Source organism: Oreochromis aureus, linkage group 22 (assembly GCF_013358895.1).
Source record: "Oreochromis aureus strain Israel breed Guangdong linkage group 22, ZZ_aureus, whole genome shotgun sequence".
NCBI lineage: Eukaryota > Metazoa > Chordata > Actinopteri > Cichliformes > Cichlidae > Oreochromis > Oreochromis aureus.
This window is the reverse complement of record NC_052962.1, coordinates 4,241,547-4,264,128: the sequence shown is the minus strand read 5'-3', so window position 1 is coordinate 4,264,128 and position 22,582 is coordinate 4,241,547. Positions and strand designations below refer to the sequence as shown.

The 22,582-nt window shown below is 39.9% G+C and overlaps 1 protein-coding gene across 1 annotated transcript in view; it reads left to right on the top strand.

Moving 5' to 3' along the window:
- Positions 1-2,555: 2,555 nt before the first annotated feature.
- Positions 2,556-22,582, top strand: part of asns (asparagine synthetase) — a 36,732-nt gene continuing 16,705 nt past the window's right edge. The window contains exons 1-8 of the mRNA XM_031745346.2: positions 2,556-2,706; positions 3,756-4,011; positions 8,359-8,596; positions 8,671-8,856; positions 8,944-9,045; positions 12,119-12,246; positions 12,372-12,498; positions 18,913-19,019. Coding sequence (XP_031601206.1) covers positions 3,763-4,011; positions 8,359-8,596; positions 8,671-8,856; positions 8,944-9,045; positions 12,119-12,246; positions 12,372-12,498; positions 18,913-19,019 — 1,137 coding nt within the window. The 5' untranslated portion in view covers positions 2,556-2,706; positions 3,756-3,762. The remainder of the gene's footprint in view (positions 2,707-3,755; positions 4,012-8,358; positions 8,597-8,670; positions 8,857-8,943; positions 9,046-12,118; positions 12,247-12,371; positions 12,499-18,912; positions 19,020-22,582) is intronic.

Below are 22,582 nucleotides of genomic sequence, written 5' to 3'. Positions count from 1 at the left end.
CCTGTCTCCAGTCTCCTCCTGGTGCCCCCCCCCACTCCCAGTGGTCTGTTCTATAATGCCTCAATTCGGTATTGGTAAACACCTGTTTGAACATGGCCTCGAAACGGCAACAGGAGTCGGGAGCGGAGAAAAGAAAGAAGAAGAGGAAGCGTGATGAAACTCAGGCGTCGCTTGCCGGTAAGGCAATGTTTAAATAATAACAATAAAAAAGTTCATTATTGTAGCCCTTGCTTGCACGCTCATGTCCGTCAACTCTGTGATAGCTCCTGTTAGCAGTGTTCATACTGTGTTAACAAATGTTGCAAATGATTGATGTTGGGTAGTTTGTTTACGTTGTGGATATGAATATAGAATGGACTACTAAAAGCAACTCATCATGGTCACTCAATTGACGGTTTTCAGATAACGTTAGCAATCGTGAGACTAGCATTTCCCTCCTCAGGTTGCTAGCTGGCTAACGTCATGCATGCTACTGATTAACCTTAACTTTGGGATAGGTCAGTGATGCAGTCAAGTATTATTATCAGATTAGACAAGATTACTTTGTATGTTGCTGCATTTCAGGATATCTATAAAGACGCATATCTTATTTATGCGGCATAAATAAGATATAGGTTTCATATTACAGTGTAATATGAAACCTATATCTTCCAGTAATATAGATTTCCTACTTGCGCATTTATATCAAATTATGTACAGCATGTTTATATTGCCATTTGCCATTATGAAAATCTATACATGTAAAATATAGTTAGTAATTTTAAATGTACCAGTGACTTAATTTATTAGTCTTATAATGCAATTTTTAAGTAGGCCTACTGTAGATTCAAAATTGTATTTCTGTAAAATCCCTGAATATTTTCTCTTGTATGCAGGGTCAATGCTTAAATATGTTCAAGGAGGATCTCAAGGACAGGATGAACCATCCAGTAGTAGTGCCATCCCTGGACATCAACCACCAGCCATTGTAGACCCTGCAACAATCCCTAGCCAAGAAGAACAAGAACCATCAACCACCAGTTCAGGTACAGTTCCATACACAAGTACCACTGAGAGTCCTGTCACTGAGAGACTATCAGAAAGTGACACTGTGGAGACATGTGTGCCCCCTTCAACCGATCCTGCTCTTTGGCCAGCTCACATTGTAGATGCTGATCGTGTTGAAATTGTGCGGAGAGGTCCTTTTAATGTCAGCTCTGATTTTAATTTTCCAAAGGGGCCTGAGTATTTATTTGTAACAGTATTTTTAACCTCCTTTAACCTTATTTATTTGTTTAACTGTCATGTTTGTTGTTATTTAATTAAACAAATTCCACTGAGAAATTCAAAAGTATTAATGTTTTTTTTTTTTTTTTTAAGTGGCGGGGGGGGGGCACCATAAAGCATTTGTGCTTAGGGCACCCAAATGGCTAGCAACGGCCCTGAAGGGGCTGGTCAGGTCTGCCAAGTTCAAGATGAAACAGTGATATTGGGGCTGTATATATATACTCTTTAATAAGTAATATTTTATTTGATTCAATTAACTGGGTTCTCTTTTTCTATTTTCAGGGCTTTTGTGTAAATCTGCAGACCTCTTTATTTGTGTATAAAGTTGGGTATAGAAAAATAATTCATAATTCATCCAGCATCATCTTGATGTAAAGTCTACAACTAAGCTGGCATAGGTCAGACATGTGCTGAAACTAACCAGGAACAGAAGACACCATCTGTGGTATATTTTAGAGAGGAGCCATTTTACAGCTTCTTTTTCAGAGCTTAATAAAACTTGTCAGGGCAAAACCTGCTATAGTTTTTCATTTATCACAACACAATTTCCACGTATGATGCAACTTTTCATGAAGCTGCAGTGTCAAGTTGGAAAAGAACAAATGCACAGGATTTTGGACATGACCTTCACAATAAAAGCCTTTGGAAAATAAACGCTATAAAAATTAAGACTGTAGTGCGGATTGTATATGAACGTAGCGTTTAGCTGCCTGCAGTAATAAAAGCGCATGCGCTTTCATTACTTTATCAATTAATACATTTTATTTGTTTATTTTTATAGGTACAAGTGTTCATTATGAATCACACACACAAGCATTTATAGCATAGTTTCCATTGGAAATACATTTACAAAACTAGATTTGCAGGTAGATGGGATCCAAGTGGCAAAAAAGACCAACTTTGCTGCTGTGCCAAATCAATTTCCTACCGTTTGTGACAGACTGCACATGAAGAGAAGCCATGCAGGTGGTGTAGAGCGCAGTTGTGGATCTTGTGTTGCAGGCAGACACAACTTCGTCAGCTACTTCGTCAAACAGCCTCTTCTTAGAAATAAATGAATAGCGAATTTATCAAATTAAAACTCCAGATCTATACCTAGTTTTAATTTTATAATTTTGAAATAATCTAACTTTATGATTTAATAAATTGCCTACCGTGTCTATCATATCTACCAAGCAGCTATCCAATGATTATTTTTCTAGTTTGTGTTTTTCATAATACATTCTATTTTTCCACGTTTTTCAAACACCTTGATGTCATTGTAGAGCCATTATTGTTCCGTGGCTCTTATTTTGAAGATGCGGTTACTTATCCGGTTATTAAATACCTTCGCGGTGTAGCTTTTTTCTCTTCTTTTTTCAAAGAAACGTTGCATCATCTTAGCCACAAGTATTCAAACAGTCTATGCCTTTCTTTGCGGAAGTTCTTTAGGTGAAAACGGTAAGTTGGGTTGCGTTCTTTGTCTTTATCATAAGCTTGTGGCCAGGAATGAGGCTTTCCACTGGGAAGTGTTCACAGCAAAAACATGCTGGGAAATCTGCCATGTTTAATTTTACTTAGATATATTGCAATTAAAAAAAAAACAAAAAACATATCTCATATGCTGTGTAATTGTTGACCACTGTCCAACTGTGTACAGTGTTAATGAAAATTCAGCGTATCGGAGGCACCCAGCAGACTGGCTGCTAAATTGCGACCATCACCAGTTAATCTGGAACACCGGTTCTGCTGGCTATAACACCGCAACCGGAGCTCATGGCAGGACGAATGGTTCAACTGAGCACGCGGCATACGTTAGAAAACGACAAATAGTTTCCGGATAGTGTTAGTTGTTGTAGTTGAGCATATTTTTAATTGGTGGGATTATGAATAGCGCTTGATGGTAGTGGTATTAACTGAAGCAAGGCAGTTTCTATTACAGTTAGATCTATTATTGTCTACTATCTAAATATCCACCCCCAGTTATTTCGTAGTAACTGTTAAAGTTAATATTACAGAATGAGGCACGACAGGTGCGTCCGAAGCAACCAGAGACTTCAATTCGTGGCTTATTAACTCAAACGCTTCTAACGCACACAAACTGTGATCAGAAGCACAGTCAGTTGTAAAGCGTAATCATCTTCGTCAACCTCACATGTTTAGTTTGAAACCTGATTGGAGTCAAATTCGAAAATCAGTTGCTGCGTTCACGGAGCGTGGGAATTTTGCAAAGCATGATGATCTGATGTCCTGTTACTTGAAACCCATTGTACTAGGAACAATGAAGGATATTTGACGTTATTGTTAAGTTACTGTTTGAAGGACGGCTGTGTTAGAGATCCAAGGGGTAGACTCTAAGCTTTTTGAAGTTTCATTGTGATGCTGGTGACCAAATCCTCCAACTCACTGTGTTCTATTTGCATATCATCTCTTTTATGTAGGCATTTCTAGAAATCTAAACTCTGTGTAATCTCTTTGTAATCTACATGCCTCTTTGTTTTTGTCCACAGCTGCAAAATGTGTGGTATCTGGGCTTTGTTTGGCAGCGACGAGTGCATGTCAGTTCAGTGCACCTGTGCCATGAAAATTGCTCACAGAGGCCCTGATGCTTTTCGCTTTGAGAATGTTAATGGCTTCACCAACTGTTGCTTTGGCTTCCATCGCCTTGCCATTGTGGACCAGCTGTATGGCATGCAGCCGCTGCGCATCAAGAAGTTTCCTTATATGTGGCTCTGCTACAATGGAGAGATTTACAACCACCAAACAGTAAGACCTCTTGTCCATTCTGTTCTGAAACTTTAGTGGTTGTTTGAGGAAGTATTTTTCTCGAGCAGGGGATGCATCCAGTTATCACATTACTGCAAACTATAGTCTCTTGTAGAACATAATACGCTTTAATATAAATGATAAAAGGACTGATTCATATTTAGCTCGTTTCTACTCTACCTGAGCACTGAAAGCGTTTTACACAACATGCCTCGTTCACCAATCACACAAGCACTTTTTTTCTATGCCTAAATGCTGTCTGTCTGACATTCACACACACTGACAGTCTGTTGAATGTACTGGAGAGGAACTTGGGGTTAGTATCTTGCCCAAAGATATTTGGCATGTAGATTGGAGCAGCCTGGGATTAAACCACCAACCTATCCAATTAGTAGATGACCTGCTCTACCTCCTGAGCTACAGCCACTGCATACATAAACATGAAAATAACATAAACATGTCATTTAACATTTATAAGATGACACCGAATGTTCAAACCAGGTCCATGTTCATTCAGAAGATCATGTTCACTAGAACACAATCTTCTCACTAGAGTTTCTGGATTCAACAGCATATTGTCTCGAAACGGTGATAAAGGCCTAGGCTTTCTGTTCTTTAGTGTGTCAGAAGTGTTACCCAATCATCAGTGAGAATATAGAAATTCCTTCATGCTTATAATGCTTCCAGTTCTTTACGTATGTGACACATACAACAGGGATTTATATGCTTGATTTTAAATACAAATTTTGCTCCATTTTCAGAAAACCTGTCTGATAACAGCTGGGTGGTATGGTTGCCACCAATAAATAACACCAATCTTGTCTTTTGTGCATGTTAGGAATGCACTAGTGTAACTCCTGTTCTTTCTATAGGCTTTGAGTATACAGTGAAAAAGTATTTGCCTCTTTCCTCTTATTATTTGTTTTGCATATTTATCAAACTTGCATGTTTCAGATCATCAAACAAATTTTAATACTGGACAAAGAATAGAATAGAATGGTCTTTTATTGTTATTGTAGATGTACAGCGTAATTGTTGGTGCTCCACACCAACTGTTCTGGTCCAGGTTGTTCTTCCTCAGGACATGGAGGAAGTGCAGCCACTGCTGGACCTTCTTTACCAGGGCGTTGGTGTTGTGGGTCCAGATGAGATCAGCTGAGGTGTTTGTGCCCAGAAACCTGAAGGTGGAGACACATTCTCCATTTATAATAAGAGGGGAGTGGACCTGTCTATGCCAGCTACTGTCATGACGATTTTCAGGGAACCAGAGGTACAAATTCTTTATTTAGGTACAAATTCTTTATTTATAAGACCAACCACCGTGGTGTCATCAACATACTTGATGATGACATTGGTTGGGTGAGTTGGTATGCAGTCAGAGGTGTACAGGGCGTACAGTAGGGGGCACCCCTGTGGGGATCTGGTGCTGAGTGACAGTGGGGGTGGGGGGGTCTGACTGATTGAGGCCGGTTGGTGAGGAAAGCTTTGATCCAGTGGCAGGGAGAATCTGAAGGTGGGCCAGTTTGGTGGTAAGGATGCCTGGAATTAAGGTCTTAAACGCTGATTGATTAAATGATTGGGGAGAAAAAAAAGTTATCCAAAACTACCTGGTCCTATGTGGAAAAACTGTGACCTATTCCTGTTTATGCCATCTTTGGCAGCAAGAATTGTAATCAAGTCTTCGAGATAGTGTGGCATTAAAGTGTTTGCCTCCTTACCGATTTCTTATTTTTTTATGTTTGTCACACTTAAATGTTTCAGATCACCAAACAAATTGAAATATTAGACAAAGATAAGACAAGTAAACACAAAATGCAGTTTTAAAATGAAGGTGTTAGGAGGGAAAAAATCAAAACCTACATGGACCTGTGTGAAAGTGATTTTCTCCCCCCGTTATAACATAAATAAAGTTGAGTGAAATTTCTCTAGCCACACCAAGGCCTGATTACTATCATGCCTTCTGAATAAAGAAATCACTTAAATAGGACCAGCCCGACAAAGTGGAGTAGACCAAAAGATCCTTAAAAGCCAGACATCATGCCATGAGCTAAGGAAATTCAGGAACAAATGGGAAACAAAGTAATTGAGATCTCTCAGTCTGGAAAAAGTTATAATGCCATTTCTACAGCTGTGGGACTCCAGCAAATCACAGTGAGAGACATTATTCACAAATGGCGAAAACACTGGATAGTGGTGAACCTTCCCAGGAGTGGCCAGCCAACCAAAATTACCCCAAGAGTGCAGCATGACTCAGAGGTCACAAAAGACCCCACAACAACATCCAAAGAACTGCAGCCTTCACTTGCCTCGGTTAATGTCAGTGTTCAGGGTTCCAACAAGAAACTAAGGTAAAAATGGCCTGAATGTCAGAGTTCAAAGACAAAAACCACTGCTGAGCAAAAACGAACATAAAGGCTCATCTTAGCTTTGTCAGAAAACATCTTGAAGATGCCCAAGACTTTGGGGAAAATATAAGAAGTTGAAATGTTTGTACAGACATTAGAGGATGTATGTATTAGAGACTCTAATACTTACATCCTCTCATATACTCCCGTTTGTTAATGTAAATGAGGAGTCTTCTTCACACTATAATTATGTTCAGCAGGGTTCCATGCAAAAACAAATTCTGTTAATTTTATACATGCTTTTAAGCAATGTTATCAGAAGACATATCTTTCTGTCCTGATTATGTGTTAATTCTTGAGATAAATAAGTAGCCACTCTTTACCAATATAGTAGTTTTGTCGTAGCCTGTGAGCTAATTATACAAGTGTATGCTTACCCATTACTTAATATCAGATTGTCTATTTAAATTATACTTATTTTGTACTCTACTGTGTTAGTGTATAACTCTACTTACCTGCGGATTATATGACAGTCTATTTCTATTTCACTCCAGTTCATTGATGTCAGTTTAATGTGATTGGTGTGTGCCAAGCCATTAAAGAAGCAAGCATGCTCACTTGCTCACATGCTCTCTGTTCTTGCTCAGGGAGTTCAACACACAGAACGTTACACATAACATACATTTTTATTTCTGTGCAGATGATGCCCAGCTTTATCTATCCATGAATTATTGTTGCCTTTTTACCTTACAATATAAAGTGCCTTGAGGTGACTGCTGATATGATTTGATGCTTTATATTGTAAGGTTAAATTTAATGAAGCCAGAAATGCCAGGAATGTTTTAACAACATAAAGGCCTGGATGGCTTCTAATTTTCTGCTAGTAAATTCAGATAAAACACTGGTTATTGTACTTGGCCCTGAAAAATCGTAGAAACATGGTATCTGTCGCAGCAGATGGCCTGAGCCTAGTTTCTTCCAGTTAAAAGGAAGTTTTTCCTTTGCCCTGTTTCCAAGTGCTTGTTCATAGGCGTTATCTAATTGTTGGGGTTTTCTCTGTATTATTGTAAGGTCTATCTTACAATATAAAGCAACTTGAGGTTACCGTGGTTCTGATTTGGCGCTATAAAAAAATAAAACTGACAAGCCTTTTCCACTGCCTGACTATATCCTCATTTGAAGTCAGCAGCACTGTATTCCTGCTGACAGAGTTTTGCTCCATGGCCTCACTGTGTTCCTCCAATGCCTGCGTTTTTGCTTCAGCTTCAGCTAGAGCCACATCCCGCTTTGCCTTTTGGTACTGGTCAGCTATCACCGGACTCCCACAAGCCACTAGCTTGATAGGACTCGTACTTCAGCTTAACTGCTCCCTTCACTTACGGTGTCTTCTATCTTGTTCGGCGATAACTGCCATAACAGGCACCAACCACCTTGTGGGTGCAGCACTGTACTGCAGCTCTGACAGTGGGGGTGTAGAACATGACTCAATGTCCCTAGCCTCACTTGGGATGGAGCTCTGCCAGATCTGGGAATTAAAGATCGGGGCCTCACACTCAAATTGCACCCTCACTGCACAGACCTGGGTGTGCCAGGTACCACAATCTTCCCCCACGACCTGATCCAACTCGCCATCAGGTCGTAATCGGCTGACAGCAGTCGGCTGTGTCACCAGAGTGTCTAAGGTTGCCACAGGTCTGATGAAAGCCACCATAACCATTGATCAATCTGCAACCTCGGGCATGCTGGTGCTAAGAGTACCTGTAGACACCCTTATGCTGGAACATGGTGCTTTGTCATTGATAGGCTTTTACCAGGGACTCCAAGAAGGATAACTGCGATTCGGCTCAGTGCAAATGAAAGTCAGGACCTGTTTCTTAACCTAAGGAGACAGGGAAGCAATTCTCACGGCCATCTGGGGAAACTCCAGAGTGGTAAAGGGTGTAGCCCTTCTTGAGTTTGATGAAAGTTAAAATAATCATTTTGGTGCTATTTGTCCTTTCAGCTGAGGAAGCAATTTGAGTTTGATTACCAGACTAAAATGGATGGTGAGATTCTGCTCCACCTTTATGACCGCTTTGGCGTTAAGAAGATGGCTTCTCTCCTGGATGGTGTATTTGCTTTCATTCTTCTGGACACTGCCAACAGAAAAGTGCATGTGGGAAGAGATACGTATGGTGTTAGGCCTTTGTTCAAACTCCTCACAGATGATGGATTCCTTGCATTGTGCTCAGAGGCCAAAGGTAATGGGATGGTTTATATTGCTTGAATGTTGCTTCTTTATATGTTTCCATTACTAACCTTATTCTGATCACAGGCTTGATAGACATTACCCATGGCATGGGTACTCCTGCCAGCATTGTCCCCTTCCCCCCTGGGCACTTTGAGGTCTTTGATTTAAAGCCAAGTGGCAAAGTTCAGTCTATTCAGATGGAACAGTTTCACTGTTGCAGACAACAGCCTTCTCATGCCATCTATGATACAGTGGAGAAACTACCTATAAGTAAGAGTCTATTCACCACTTTAAACATCAAGCATTACTAGTGGTAGATGGTATTTGTGAAGAACATTAAAGAGTTTGTCTCCCTAGGTTTGGATGAGGAATTGGTGAAGAGCAACATCAGAAATCTGTTTGAAAATGCTGTAAGGAAACGTCTCATGGCTCACAGGAGAATTGGTTGTCTTCTGTCAGGTAACATCTGCTATGTGGAGCTCAGCATGTGTGTGTGGTTTTTTTTTTTTTTTTTTTTTGTTTGTTTGTTTTTTTTTTGTGTGTGTGTGTTGGTGTTAATCTTATGTCCTTTTTGAAAGGGCTTGCATTTTCATTTGGCTTCTGGGAGTCTGTGCCTTGAGACATGCTACTCTACTTTAGCGCCTAAGAGTAGGCGTTCATGCATAGACCTATTCTGTGTGAATAAGTGGACCTGTCTGACAGTAACATTAACTTCACTTACATGTGATGAGCTTTCTGTTCATTCACAAGGGAAGAAGTGTTTTATTTGTGGTTAAAAGTTAATATACACTGATCATAAGCATTAATGTCATGGTCATTTTGTACATGCAGCTTCTCAGCTGCCCTCTCCAGCTTGCGCACAAACCACACAGCTCTGTCCTCTGGGCCCCGGCAGGTACTGAAATAGGGAAAGTGTAGTAGATGTGATGGATGACTGCTGTGCCAGCCAGCCTCTTATGGCACTGCCCCCTGAAGTTAGAATCATCTCAAAAAAGTTGATTCTGTTCATCTGGACACAGCGTTTTCAGTGGGGAAAAACGTTTCGTCACTCATCCAAGTGACTAAATGCAGGTTTCCTCAACCTTATAAACAGTACATTTGCATAATGACTGAAACTAGAACCAATGGCAAACAGTGGGCTGTGGGGTCAGTTTCTTGATCATTAATATGCAAATTCTGATCAAAGACCATTAATTAAGTACCATTCACAGAGAGCTGGGGAATGGCTGCAATCACAGCGTTGTAAGATGGTGAAAGATGTACCCTTAGGCCCCCTTCTCGATTCAGAGATGGTCTTTCCCTTTTCATGTAAATGGCCTCCTTGGCTCCCCGCTCAAACCAGTGTTTCTCCCTATCCAGGATGTGTACATCCTCATCAAGAACAGTATAATATGCTCAACTGCACCAAAGAGTAAAACAGTGAAATGTGGATTTGTAAACATTAGGTCTTTCCTAAGTCCCTGCTAGTACATGAGTTAATAATTGATCAACATGGTTTACTTTGCTTTAGAAAAACCTGGATACAGCAGAATGATTATGATAATTTAAATCAGGGGTGTGAAACATTTGGCCTGTGGGCCGAATACAATTACTTTTGGCTCGTGAGATAATTTCATATGTCAATTATTAATGGCCCATCTGTAGGTGGGAGCCGAATCTTTTGGCATTTATTTTGATGGGCACACCATGCAGCCAATCACATGCAAAGACTGACCGAGATCATGCCATTATGTGAAAAAAGGAAGTGGGGCAGACGTTCCACAGACAGCAAGTGTAGCGGAAAGAAGCGAAAACGTAAAATGAGCAGCATCTGGCTGTATTTCAATGATATTGGAGACTGCAAAAGTGAGTGCAGAATTTATAAATTTAGGAGCTGGCTAAAGTGATATAAGTTTATGTTTTCAGCCATTTTCCATTGTTAAGGAAAAAAGGTTTCAAACTTGTCCAGGCCTTAAACCTCATGTGTGTTCTCCCTAATAGTGAATGCATACCGCCCCCTCAAAACTGGATTAATTTTATACATTTATTTCTTACAATACAAGTCCAAAGAGTTGTTGACAGATTTCTTTCTTTGTCACAGCAGCTTTATCTGTATCATGTAGAAAAACTGTTCGATATGTAGCTTCTTTACACTGACAGAAGGGTCAGTGTAAAAAAAAGTGCACTGATTTATCCACCTAGCACTCTTTGATACGCTCTCCATCAGAAAACAGTTTGTGTGGGATATGAAACAACTTGCCTTGTCAGCTGCATCCCTGGATGTGTGTAGTTTTGTAACACCCCCCCACCCCCCAAAAAAGATCATTGTTGGTTTTGCAGTTTAGCTAGCAAAGCATCTGACTGCTTGACCCGCAATTCATCAGACAAGTTCTTGTATTTTTCTGCATGTTTGATCACATAGTGATTTAAATTGTAGTCCATAAAAAACTAAGCTCACGGCATTTTCTTTGACTTCTGTAAGTAAATAATTTTACAGTCCACGCCTTGTTAATGCGGCATTCGTCATTCAATCTCTTATTTTTTAGTCTTGTTCTCCAATTTATCTTTTTGAGTTAACTTCACTAATTACTTTCTCCAAACTTTAAAAAACAACAAAATTTTTTTGTACAAGACTGCTCAAAGAAGACCTATCATTAAATAATGCTTCAAGCTTAAATTCGATCAACTTATCTCTGTTAATGGGCTACATACCACAGGCCTTCAAGTTTGCAGTAATTAAACCACTACATCACTTGATTCATCTTTAGCCTATAATTAGCCTATAATTAATCTGCAACTTTAATTTTTTATCAAAAATTATTGAAAGAGTAGTTATAAAACACCTTACTGATCATCTGCAGAGGAATGGTTTAGAACTAATCTCTGCTTGTCCTCCTAATCCTCAATCGGGCATTCAAAACTGTTGACTATAATATTTTATCACAGTGATTAGACATTCTATAGGTATTAAGGGTACTGTGCTGCACTGTTTGAATCGTATCTAAATATGATATACATATAGATTCCAATTGTTCACATAAATGAGGAGTCCTCTTCACACACAAAGGTTAGTTTTGGAGTTCCACAGGCTTCTGTGCTAGGTCTTATTCTGTTTACAATATAGTAGCTTTTCTTAGATGATATCATTAAAACACACTGCATGCATTTTTACTGCTATTCAGATGATGCCCAACTTTTTCTATCAAATTGTTCTCAGCATAGAACCATCTGGAACTCCTGATATAGAATATTTCTTTATTAGTCCTTTATTTATCCAGGTAAAAATCTCGAGATCTCACAAGAAATCTCATTTCCAAGAGAGACCTGGCATCATGGCAACAAAAGTCACATACCACATAGGTATATAACATTTAAAACAAATACAATATCCCATACCAACATGTGTAAAATATACAATAACAGATCAAATTAAGAGTACATTAAAAACAATCACACTGAGTAAAAGAGCTGTTCTCTTGTTCCTTTAAGACAGACTTAAACTCTCCCAAGGTAACCAATTCTGATAAATTCAATATATATTACTGTTGTTCAGGTGGTCTGGACTCCAGTTTGGTTGCTGCTACACTTGTGAAACTGGCCAAAGAGGAGAAGCTGCCATATCCCATTCAGACATTTGCAATCGGATCAGATGACAGTCCAGACGTCCTAGCTGCTCGCAAGGTTTGTCCCTCACTTAAAAGACATGTTTATAACTTATAACTTAAACTTATAACATTGGCATGTGTGACCGATTCCTTAAAAAAAGGTCTTGGTGTGTTTTTAATCATCAATTGGTGTTTTGTCAGGTGGCCAATCATATTGGTAGTGAACACCATGAGGTGACGTTCACTGCAGAAGAAGGTATTGAAGTTGTGAAGGAAGTCATCTTCCACCTGGAGAGCTATGATGTCACCACAATACGTGCCTCTGTGGGTGAGTGGAATACAAAGCACTCGATATACAGTGCTGTGAAAAAGTGTTTGTCCCTTCTTGATTTTTAGTTTTTTGCTTATTTGTCATACTTAAATGTTTGTTTTTTAATTATTTTTTCACTTATTAAGGGAAAAAGTTATCCAAATCTACGTGGCCTTGTATCAGGGGCGCCACCAAATGGGCGTCAGAGGGGGCACTGGCCACCCCCTAAAATTTGCTGCCCCCCTGGCATGACTGTCCTATGTTGGCAATAATGTGATGTAATGTTGCAGAAAAGCTGATGCCAATCCCTGGAGAGATGCACTGCATCTAAGGGCCAACATAGGGACAGACAACAGTTCACACTCTTACATGATCTAATACTTATTTGTCTTTCCTGAACAAGTTTGCTCTTAAAGTGAACTCCATTCTGGGAAAGTGAACTGAACTCAACTGATTTCAGTTGTTGGAGAAGGATATGGACATTAATTTTTATTGCACAAAAGGACGAGAGTGCAATGGTAAAGTGCAAACTGGTTCAAGGACAGAAATGGCTGCATAATGTGACTAAGAGAACTATGGCTCTTTACAAGCAGCTGGACAGACAGTATACTAACTAAAAAAAAATTACAGTAGGTGAAAATCTGGCCTCTCTTATGTAAGATATAGAAAAATGATCAGTGGCTCAAGGCTTTTGCACAGCACCAAAATCAAAGACATTTAAAGAATAAATGGTAAATGGACCGGTTCTTATATAGCACTTTTCTACTCTGAGCACTCAAAGTGCTTTACACAACTTGTCCTCTTCACCCATTCGCACAAGCACTTTTTTTTCTATGCTACTTATAAGCAGGGCCGTGCAGAGACGTTTAAATGGGCGGGTGCTCAAAGTTAAAAAAGGGGCAGATGGAACAGGCTGAATAACAACAACTCACATTCATGACGAATCTAATATGGAATTGCATCATACTATATGACTGTCATCAGGTGGGGACAACGCAAAGCAAATGTAGCCTTTGTTTTACCTGATGGCGTACAATGTTGCTGTTGAGGGATTACTGCTGTTCCTGCTGCTGATAGTGCTGGAGGGCAGGGCTGTGTTGTTTTGAGACTGTAGACATTAAAAAGTCCATAGGTAGCTGATTAAACAAGTGCTTTGAGATAAAAATAAAATGTAAAAAGATTGGTGACAGCGCTTGGAACCATAAGGCAACAGATTTAAAAAACTGGGAAATAAACTGAAACCAGGATATTAGTAGTACAAAAGACAGGGGTCATGGTAGGGTGAGAATGTATTAAAAAAATCTATACAGACAGTGTGTGTGTGTCCTGTTAGCACCTTTTAAACATCACAGAGCACAGAACATCACAGCATCAACTTTACATGGGAGGGATTAGATTGTAGAACTGTAAAACTTTCTTTCTTTCTTTCAAAAATAAACCAATAGGAGGATAACTCAAACATTTTATTAATCAGAAAACAAAAACAACACAGGGTATGTTTTGGAAAGAGCAGGAAGGAATAAGATGCTCTTCATGTCCTGTCCCAAATTATAACAGTAACTTTCTGTTTGCCATGTCCCGAAAAATGTCAATGACATCACTGTGGTTGACTGGAACGTCCTTCTCAACTGCCAATAAAAGGTCGTCTGACAACCTCTCCTCTGAGCAAAGGGTGCAAAGTTTGTTTTTAACTAGTTTTAGTTTTGAGAAAGAATGCTCCACAGTTGCTGTGGACACTGGGAGTGTTCCATATGTCTTCAGCAGCTCAGTCATGTTGGGGAAGATCAGATGTGCATTGTTTTCTTTGACCACTGAAAGAATGGATGCCACACTGACTGGTGGGGGGCATGAGTATGAAGCATGAAAGACCTTAAGTTCTGTCTGTAATTTATATTCCTCCTCAATGTCATAGAACTGGCAGAGTTTCTTCACAGCTTGGTGTGCCTCTGTTGAGATTATTTTCCAGTTCTCTTGGACTGTCAGGGTATGTAAGGCATTCAAGATTTCCCATGTGGAATTATCTCCTCCTTTAAAGCGTCTCAGAAGCTCCTGTGTCATTGTGTCAACAAAAACATAGAACACTTTAACACGGTAGTATTCTTGGGGAGTTGTGAAAGCATGGTCATCAGCAGTAGCTGTTGTGGCAGCAAACTTAAACTTTGCTGCCACTTTCCTCCTCCGAGCTTGTCCAGGGACCTCAGATGGGGGGTCCAGGCCCACTTATGCAGCCTTCTCTCTAGCCTGTTCATAAATTTTCTCAAACTCTTCCTCTGTTCTGCTGTGGTCCAGGCTCTGCAAAACACCATCAACAATCTTGTATGCTGCAGCCAGGTCAATGTCTTTCTTCTGCAATGCATCAGATGCAGTAGCAGTCACTTGGAAGATGGGACAGGCGATCTCCAGACACAGGATGAATTCAAAATTGATGCTTTTGAGAAGGATCATTGCATCACCTGCTGAAGAGTCTGGAGGATCTTGCTGTAGTATTTCCTCCAGAAACTGCATGACAGCTGGGAGGATCTTCCTCATTGTCTTGAGGGCAGCTTCTCTGCAGGCCCACCTAGTGTCTGACAGCTTCTGCAGCTCCAGTGGGCGCTGCTCTGGGTACAACTTCTCCTGCATTTTAATAAATGCAGAGTGTCGTTTAGATGAATTGGCCACAAAAATGTAAAGCTTTTTGATTAGGTTGAAAAAGCTGACAAAACACATGTTTGACTTTGCCTTAATCTGGTTTTAGTAGAGAGCGCAATGTGCCTGACAGTGGACATATAAGGCCTTTGGATTTTTTTTTTTTGTATTCTTGACTGAAGTCCCTTAAAGCGCCCGCTCATGTTTGCAGCCCCATCATAACCTTGACCCCGGATGTTGTCAATCTTCAGATTATTTTCTTTCAGTAGAGCTATTACTAGCTTTTCAAGAGCATCTCAGTTGTTGACTCCACATTACACACCTGAAGGAAGCGCTCCTTGATTTCCATGTTGTGCACATATCTGACAACAAAGGAAACCTGCTCTGTGTGCGACACATCTGTGGTTTCATCCATCATGATAGAAAAGGTTTCACATTCTTGAATTTCTGCTTGGATGACACGTCTTACTGATGTGGCCAAAGCTTTTGATTATGTCATTGTGACTTCTGTTTGAGAGGAGCGAGACGAGAGGTCTTTTTTCAGGTCCCTGTCGCTCTTTTATGGCATTAAGGTGTAATTTAATTACACTGTCATACTTGCTGAACAACTCAACTAACTCTAAGAAGTTTCCTCGATTTTGGCTTGACAAGGTCTCATCATCTCCCCTGAAAGGCATACCCTGTCTTGCCAGGTAAAGAGTGATGTCTATCAAACGAGACAAAATTTCTCTGTTTCTCTCTTTCTTTGTCTTTTGCAGCTTGTGACACTTGGTCAGCTACTTCAAAAGCTGCCTCCAAGGTTTTTTTTTTTGGTTTTTTTTAAATGAGTTCCACCTCACCGTACCACACATGTGAGACTCTGATGCACTGTGCTCTTTAATCCTTTCTAAAGCCCTTCTCCACCGACTGAACCCTTCCGTTTTCCAAGTTTTGCGACTTGTGTACTTTTCATCATTTAAGAAAAGACGGCAGCTGAAACAAAACATGGCATCAGCAGTTGGAGAATACTCTAGCCATGGATTTTTCTCATACCACTTCTTTTGAAACGATCGTCCCTCTTCATTCTTTGGATATGATGACAGTACTGGTTGGCAGGGTCCAATATTTTCACACATTTGAATGAAGGCCTCATCATACTGTATGTGGAATTGCATGACATGGGCAGGATCAGTTGGGTGTGCAAGTCCAAGTAGGTTTGAGAATGTCCTCTCTATGGCTTCACTGGCTTCACTCTCCTCCTCTCTGGGCTCTTACTCACTCTCTGACTTTCTCACTCCAGTCTCTTTCTCCTGGCTTGTCCTTTCCTCTACATTCTCTCTAGGCTCTGCCTGTAACTCAGTTTTTGCCTCGCTTCCACCTTCCATCTCCTCATCTGAACTATCACCCTCCACTTGCTGTTTATCTGAGAACAACGTACAATTTAATATCTCATTAATCTATTATTTAATTATCTACACTTAACAACTTTTGCACCTAGTCCATGATAAAGTAATGATAGAAAATGTTATAGAACCAAAACATTGCAACTGCTTTAATTACTGTTTTTATCCTTGAATACCTCTACAATGCAACAACTGGTACATGTGTTATTGTTACCTGTGCTCTTTTTAATCCAGCTGGTGAGGGATCCACTGCCTGTAGCAGCCTCACACAGCTCCTTTTGTAGCTGTTTCTTCCTCCTCTCCTTACGAGGCATTTCTGGAATATTTGTTATATTATTAGTAATAATTTTTAAAAATCTATACACATAAAACACACACACACATGCTGTGCTTATTAAATGTTTAAACTGTAGAGAGATAATAATTTTACTGCTGTAAAATCAGCATTTTATCTAATTTGAAATATAAACCTAATATCATCTGTTACTTAATATATTTTCTTTAAAAACAGTGGGGGGGCAGGGGGGGTGAATATCATAAATATAATAATCCATAATTATGTGGATATCCATATTAGATCGTTTTTAGTGAAATAAAAGCCCTCCAGAAAAGGTGTGGGAATAAAGGAAAATATATTATCGCTAAACATGGCTTGCAGCACGAGCATTTTATTAAAACTCCTATTAACGCATACACGCTTACAAATACAAACAATTATAAAATATAGTCAAGGCCAAAGGCCTGGAGTTCATTTAGCTTGCCATATGCATTTGTGTTTACCTAGCAACTAGTGATGAAAGAGGAGCTAAGAAAATTGTAAGTCAACAGGAAGCATCTGGAAGATGTGAGGGACATATATGGTAAAATGTTGATGAAAAAAGGGACCTTGTCTTTTAGTTGATCATTTACCGTAACTGATGCATATCATATTCTGTGCTGACGCATGAAGGGGCTGAACCCTGACATATTAAAACTATTCTGCAGTGTACTTTTGGGCGGAGATCTATGCTGATTGTGTTGCAGTATTCATCTCCCCGCGCGTGTGTTCAATAAAATCATCGTTTGACTGAACTCTTCTGGGCCAGTGTTGGTTTGTTCTCATCCTCAATATTTGGAATTCGGGACAGTTTTCTGGGGGCTCGTCCGGGATTTGAACCCGGGACCTCTCGCAAAAGTCCTGTAACTTACTTTAAAACAAAACATGTTCCCTAAAACTGTGGACAGAGCTACAGACCCCCTTGTAACACCCTTACCCAGTTAGCTAGCAGTTAATGACCACCACTACTTGTGCAGTTCATAAAAGGACATGTAATGTTTGTCGCGCTGTTGCACAAACAGCACGCTCATTTATTTCAATTTATTTGTTGCTATAGACTATAGTGTGCGCTGTACACCTTACTTACTGTTTTGTTGCAGTCAGCACCCTCCAATTAATTTGCCTCCTCCAGCTCCGCACCACCCAGCCTGCAGAAAATGCGCGTGCACTTTGCGAGCTCGTACCCGGCTCGTAACAAGCAAAATTGAGTATTTTGGTCTAAATAACCCAAAATGTGATGTCCACATATCTGGACGCCAGGTCCTAGGAGGTTTTTAAAAAAAAAAAAAAAAAAACCCTCAAGAAAGGGGCACTTGAGGCATCCTGGAGGAAAGGGGCCCCCCCCCCGCACGTGCCTGCTTATAAGTATGTGCTTTCTAACATTCACACACATTCTTACTCCGATGGATGGATTGGAGAGCAACTTGGGGTTGGTATCTTGCCCAAGGATATTTGGCATGCAGACTGGAGCAGATGGAGGTTGAATCACCAACCTTCTGATTAGTAGGTGACCTGCTCTGCCTCCTGAGCTACAGCCATCAAATATTAAGTTGTTACTTGACAGAAAAAGTGTAGGTCATGCTCATAATGCAAACAGAAGTCTGAACAAGTAACAACCTAGTAAACAACACATGAAAAAAGTGGTTCTAACAGTCTCAGAAATAACCTCTACATCTGGTTTTGGATGTGTGAGGAAGTTTGTGTGCAGAATATTTTTCTGCATTTAATTTTCATTTATGTGATATTTATTGTTTTAGATTGGAATGAATGAATGAACGAAGAACTGTTTACTTTAAATGGTTTTGGTGATTTGCAGCACAAAAAAGTTTTATCCATCTATTTAGAGTTTTAAGATAATAAGTTACATTTTATTTGTATAGCGCCAAATCACAACAAGTTGCTTGATTAACTGAAATAGCACTTGAGTGAGTTTGCCTTCACCTACTTCTTTGACCATTTAACAATGTGTAGGATATTAACTGTACTGTAATCAAACATTCTAGTTGTATATTATATATTCAGCACAGTAGGTTGTGATTTGTTTTTATAAGGGTACATGAACATGAATGCATTTCACTCTACACTCTTTTATTATTAACTGTACAGGCATGTACTTGGTTTCAAAGTACATCAGACAGAAGACTGACAGCGTGGTGATCTTCTCTGGAGAGGGTTCTGATGAGGTGACTCAGGGATACATTTACTTCCACAAGGTGAGTTAGGTAGTTTACCTTTGTTTTTTTCAGGCTGATTTATCTTAAATGTAATAGAATTGGGCAGCACGGTGGCACGGTGGTTAGCACTGTTGCCGCACAGCAAGAAGGTCCTGAGTTCAATTCCACCATCAGGCCAGGGTCTTTCTGTGTGGAGTTTGCATGTTCTCCCCGTGTTTGCGTGGGTTCCCTCCGGGTACTCCGGCTTCCTCCCACTGTCCAAAGACATGCAGCTTGTGGGGATAGGTTAATTGGATAATCGAAATTGTCACTAGGTGTGAATGTGCGAGTGAATGGTTGTCTGTCCCTGTGTGTTGGCCCTGAAACAGACTGGCGACCTGTCCAGGGTGTACCCCGCCTCTCGCCCTATGACAGCAGGGATAGGCTCCAGCGCCCCCCGCGACCCTGAAAAGGATAAGCGGAAGCGAATGGATGGATGGTAATAGAATTGGGACAACACATAAACTTGGTACAAAAATTAATGAAATTTGTGTAACAGTGCTTCATAAACCTTATACTATGGCCATGTGCAGCAGAGTTGAGTGTAGGGTGAGCCCATGAAAAACTTGTCAGATCTTCTCTGCCAATGCCAAGCTGCTTATTGGGCTATTGATAATTGAAGTCTGAGAGGGGCTTTAGTAGAATGTAGAAGCGACATACACAGCCACAACAGCCTGGCACCACCAGCTTGGTCACACACTTCTGTGGGATGGCATCCCATTCTTTTCCACAAGTAAGCCAGTCTGGTTATGTCTGTCACTGATATGAGTAGCAAACCTAAGCACACCCACAAGTGTTCAATGGGGTTGAGGTCAGAACTGCAGGCAGGCTATTCCATCCTTTCCACTTCCACATAAACTTCCACATCATGTGTTGTCACTGGTCGTCGAATCTTATCTTGATAACTCAAAGCATTGATATAGCCTCCATTGGTGAAAAGCATTGTTTTTCCATTGAGGGAGATGCCACCCTCAATGGCACCCATACACTTCATCCTCCACACTTGGACAGCATAGGCTGAATCTAGACTAATCATTTAGCATAACACTCTTTGTGGTATGCCCCAGGGGAAACCAGAGCAACACAAACATGACTCCCATGGTCCCTGCTCCCAAGGAAGGACTTGTGCTACCTCAAAGTTTGCATTCTCAAACAGAATAGTTAATTTTTATTTAGAGATAGAAAACATCAGGTGAACACAGTCAAAACAACAAACACAACAATGATGCACTGGTTGTGATAACATCTTAAAAATAAACTGTCCTAACAGCAAATATCACGACCACAACAGGCATAAGACAGGATTTTTTTCAGTGTTACAATTCTTGCAATTTGCAGCAAATTATGTGCCACAGACTTTGTAATTCACATTTGCATTATTTAAATATTCATCTCCTGAAAGTGAAACTCTTACCAATTCACGAGTCATAAGACCAGCCACAAAAATACTTTCAGTCACAAAACTGATACTGAGCCCCTTTAGTAAATCTAGCAGATTTTTTGCTGAAAATAAGGCTTTGTGCTGCTGCAGACATTAGTAAATCTGGTGCTAAATGTTCCTCCTCATTTAGTTAGAACACATTGCGGCAAAGTAAGATGCACGTTTTGTAGTTCATCTTCTGCATATTGTAGTTTCAATACAGCAGACATCCGCATCACAGAGACGAGGCTTTTCCAATTCTCAGCACATGGCTCTTTTCCTAATTCCTTATCAATTCTCCCAGCCTTACTTATAGGAGATGGGAAGTACTTTTAGAATGCACCCATAGTCAGCACCATTCAGGCTCAGAAAGCTCCTAAATTACTTCCCCATTCATGTGTATTACAGAGCTACAGTAAATTCTAAGTAAGTCAGAATGAAATGAAGACACAAAAACTTGAATGAATGGTTTTTTTTTTGTTTTTGTTTTTTTTGCTGTGACCATGATTTTCATCCTACAGACACCATTTTACCCTCAAAACATAGCTACACTTGTCTTTTTTCCTACAAGCCCTTCCTCAAAGCCCACACATGTATACCTTTTTGAACTGAATCAGTTTGTTTCAGAGGAACACCATTCTGAACTCTTGTTCACTGCCTATTTAATTTCTCCAAGTTTTGAAGAGAAAGAAAAAAACCTTTGTTTTTAACTCGCTCTGCTGACCATAGTTTAGGTACGATACACACACGTTTTCTTCACCATTACATTTTTTTCTGTTTCTCAGTATGAACATAAACACACATTCATTTTAAAATGTCTGTTTTCACTCTACAGCTATAAGCCATTTGCTGTATGTCTTGAGGTTGCATATTGAAGTACTTTCCAGATCATTTTGATATTGGTTGCCTGATTTCATAATTATTTCTTTTGCCTGCTGAAGGTTGTCAGTTCGAGTACAGCATGGGATATTCATCACCTTCATATTTCTTCTCTTTCTCACTTTGTTAGTTTGAACATACAGTATGGGCATAGGTGGGAAGTAACAAAGTACAAATACTTCCTTATTGTACTTAAGTTCAACTTTCAGGCATCTGTACTTATATTTTATTACAAGTTATTGGGTTTTTTTGGTTTTTTTTATTTTTACCCCCTACATTTTTAAACAAATCTGTATTTTCCACTCCTTACATTTTAAAGCAGGCTCATGAAGTTTAAGAGATTTGAGGGAAGTTATTATTTCATGTTACTGCGGGCCTTCACACATCAAACTGATTGGAGCGTGACTAGTAATGCATGAAAGGCAGGATGTAGCATAAAAAGTGATCAAAGAGGCACAATTGTGGGCCATTGTCATAGGTTAAAGTGGATTTTGTTTTCTTTTCTTTCTTTTTTTATTCCTGCCACAAAACTGGAACGACTGCAGGTGTCCATAAGTTGTGGTTTGGGCACCTTGGCATCTAGCTTGCCCTACAAAAGAGGAGCGAGCATAAAGGGAGTGACGTTTTTTTAAGTGACAGGTCATTTCAAATGCAGCGTTTGTATCAGCCCAGCAAACATCAGCAAACTCACAAACTGTTTGTGTGCAAGGTCCAGCGGCTGTTTTTCACAGGGAGAGAAAGGAAAGAGCTAACTTTACTCGGAGATGGAGAAAGATAAGAAAGGCAAAACAGGACAGGAGAGGAGGAAGAGAGATTAGATTTAAGGACAACGGCTGCTCAGTGGTGTTTGATAAGTTTAAATCTTATATGCTAGTCCTCATGTTTTTAATTGATAATTTCCACTAATAATTTTCAATAATTTTTTTGTACATGTGCACTGACAATAAAGGGCTATTCTGTTCCAAGTCAGATGTTGGGTCTGTACATGTGACATTGTTTTTTTGTTTTTTTGTTTTTTTTTTTCCATGTTGTTTAATGTGCTGAAAAACAAACTGAGGTAGACTGTTATTTTGAGGCTCAATAGAAAATCCTCTGTAGGTTGGTGTAGGATAAACAGGTTTATTTGCTGTACTGTGATGCACAGTGGCCATCTAGTATAAACAGAATACTGTCAGTGTAGAGGATGGAAATCGGCCAGGACAGTTCATAAAACATCTGCTCACATCTGGTTGAATCCATGTGTACAGATCCACAAAGAGCTGCA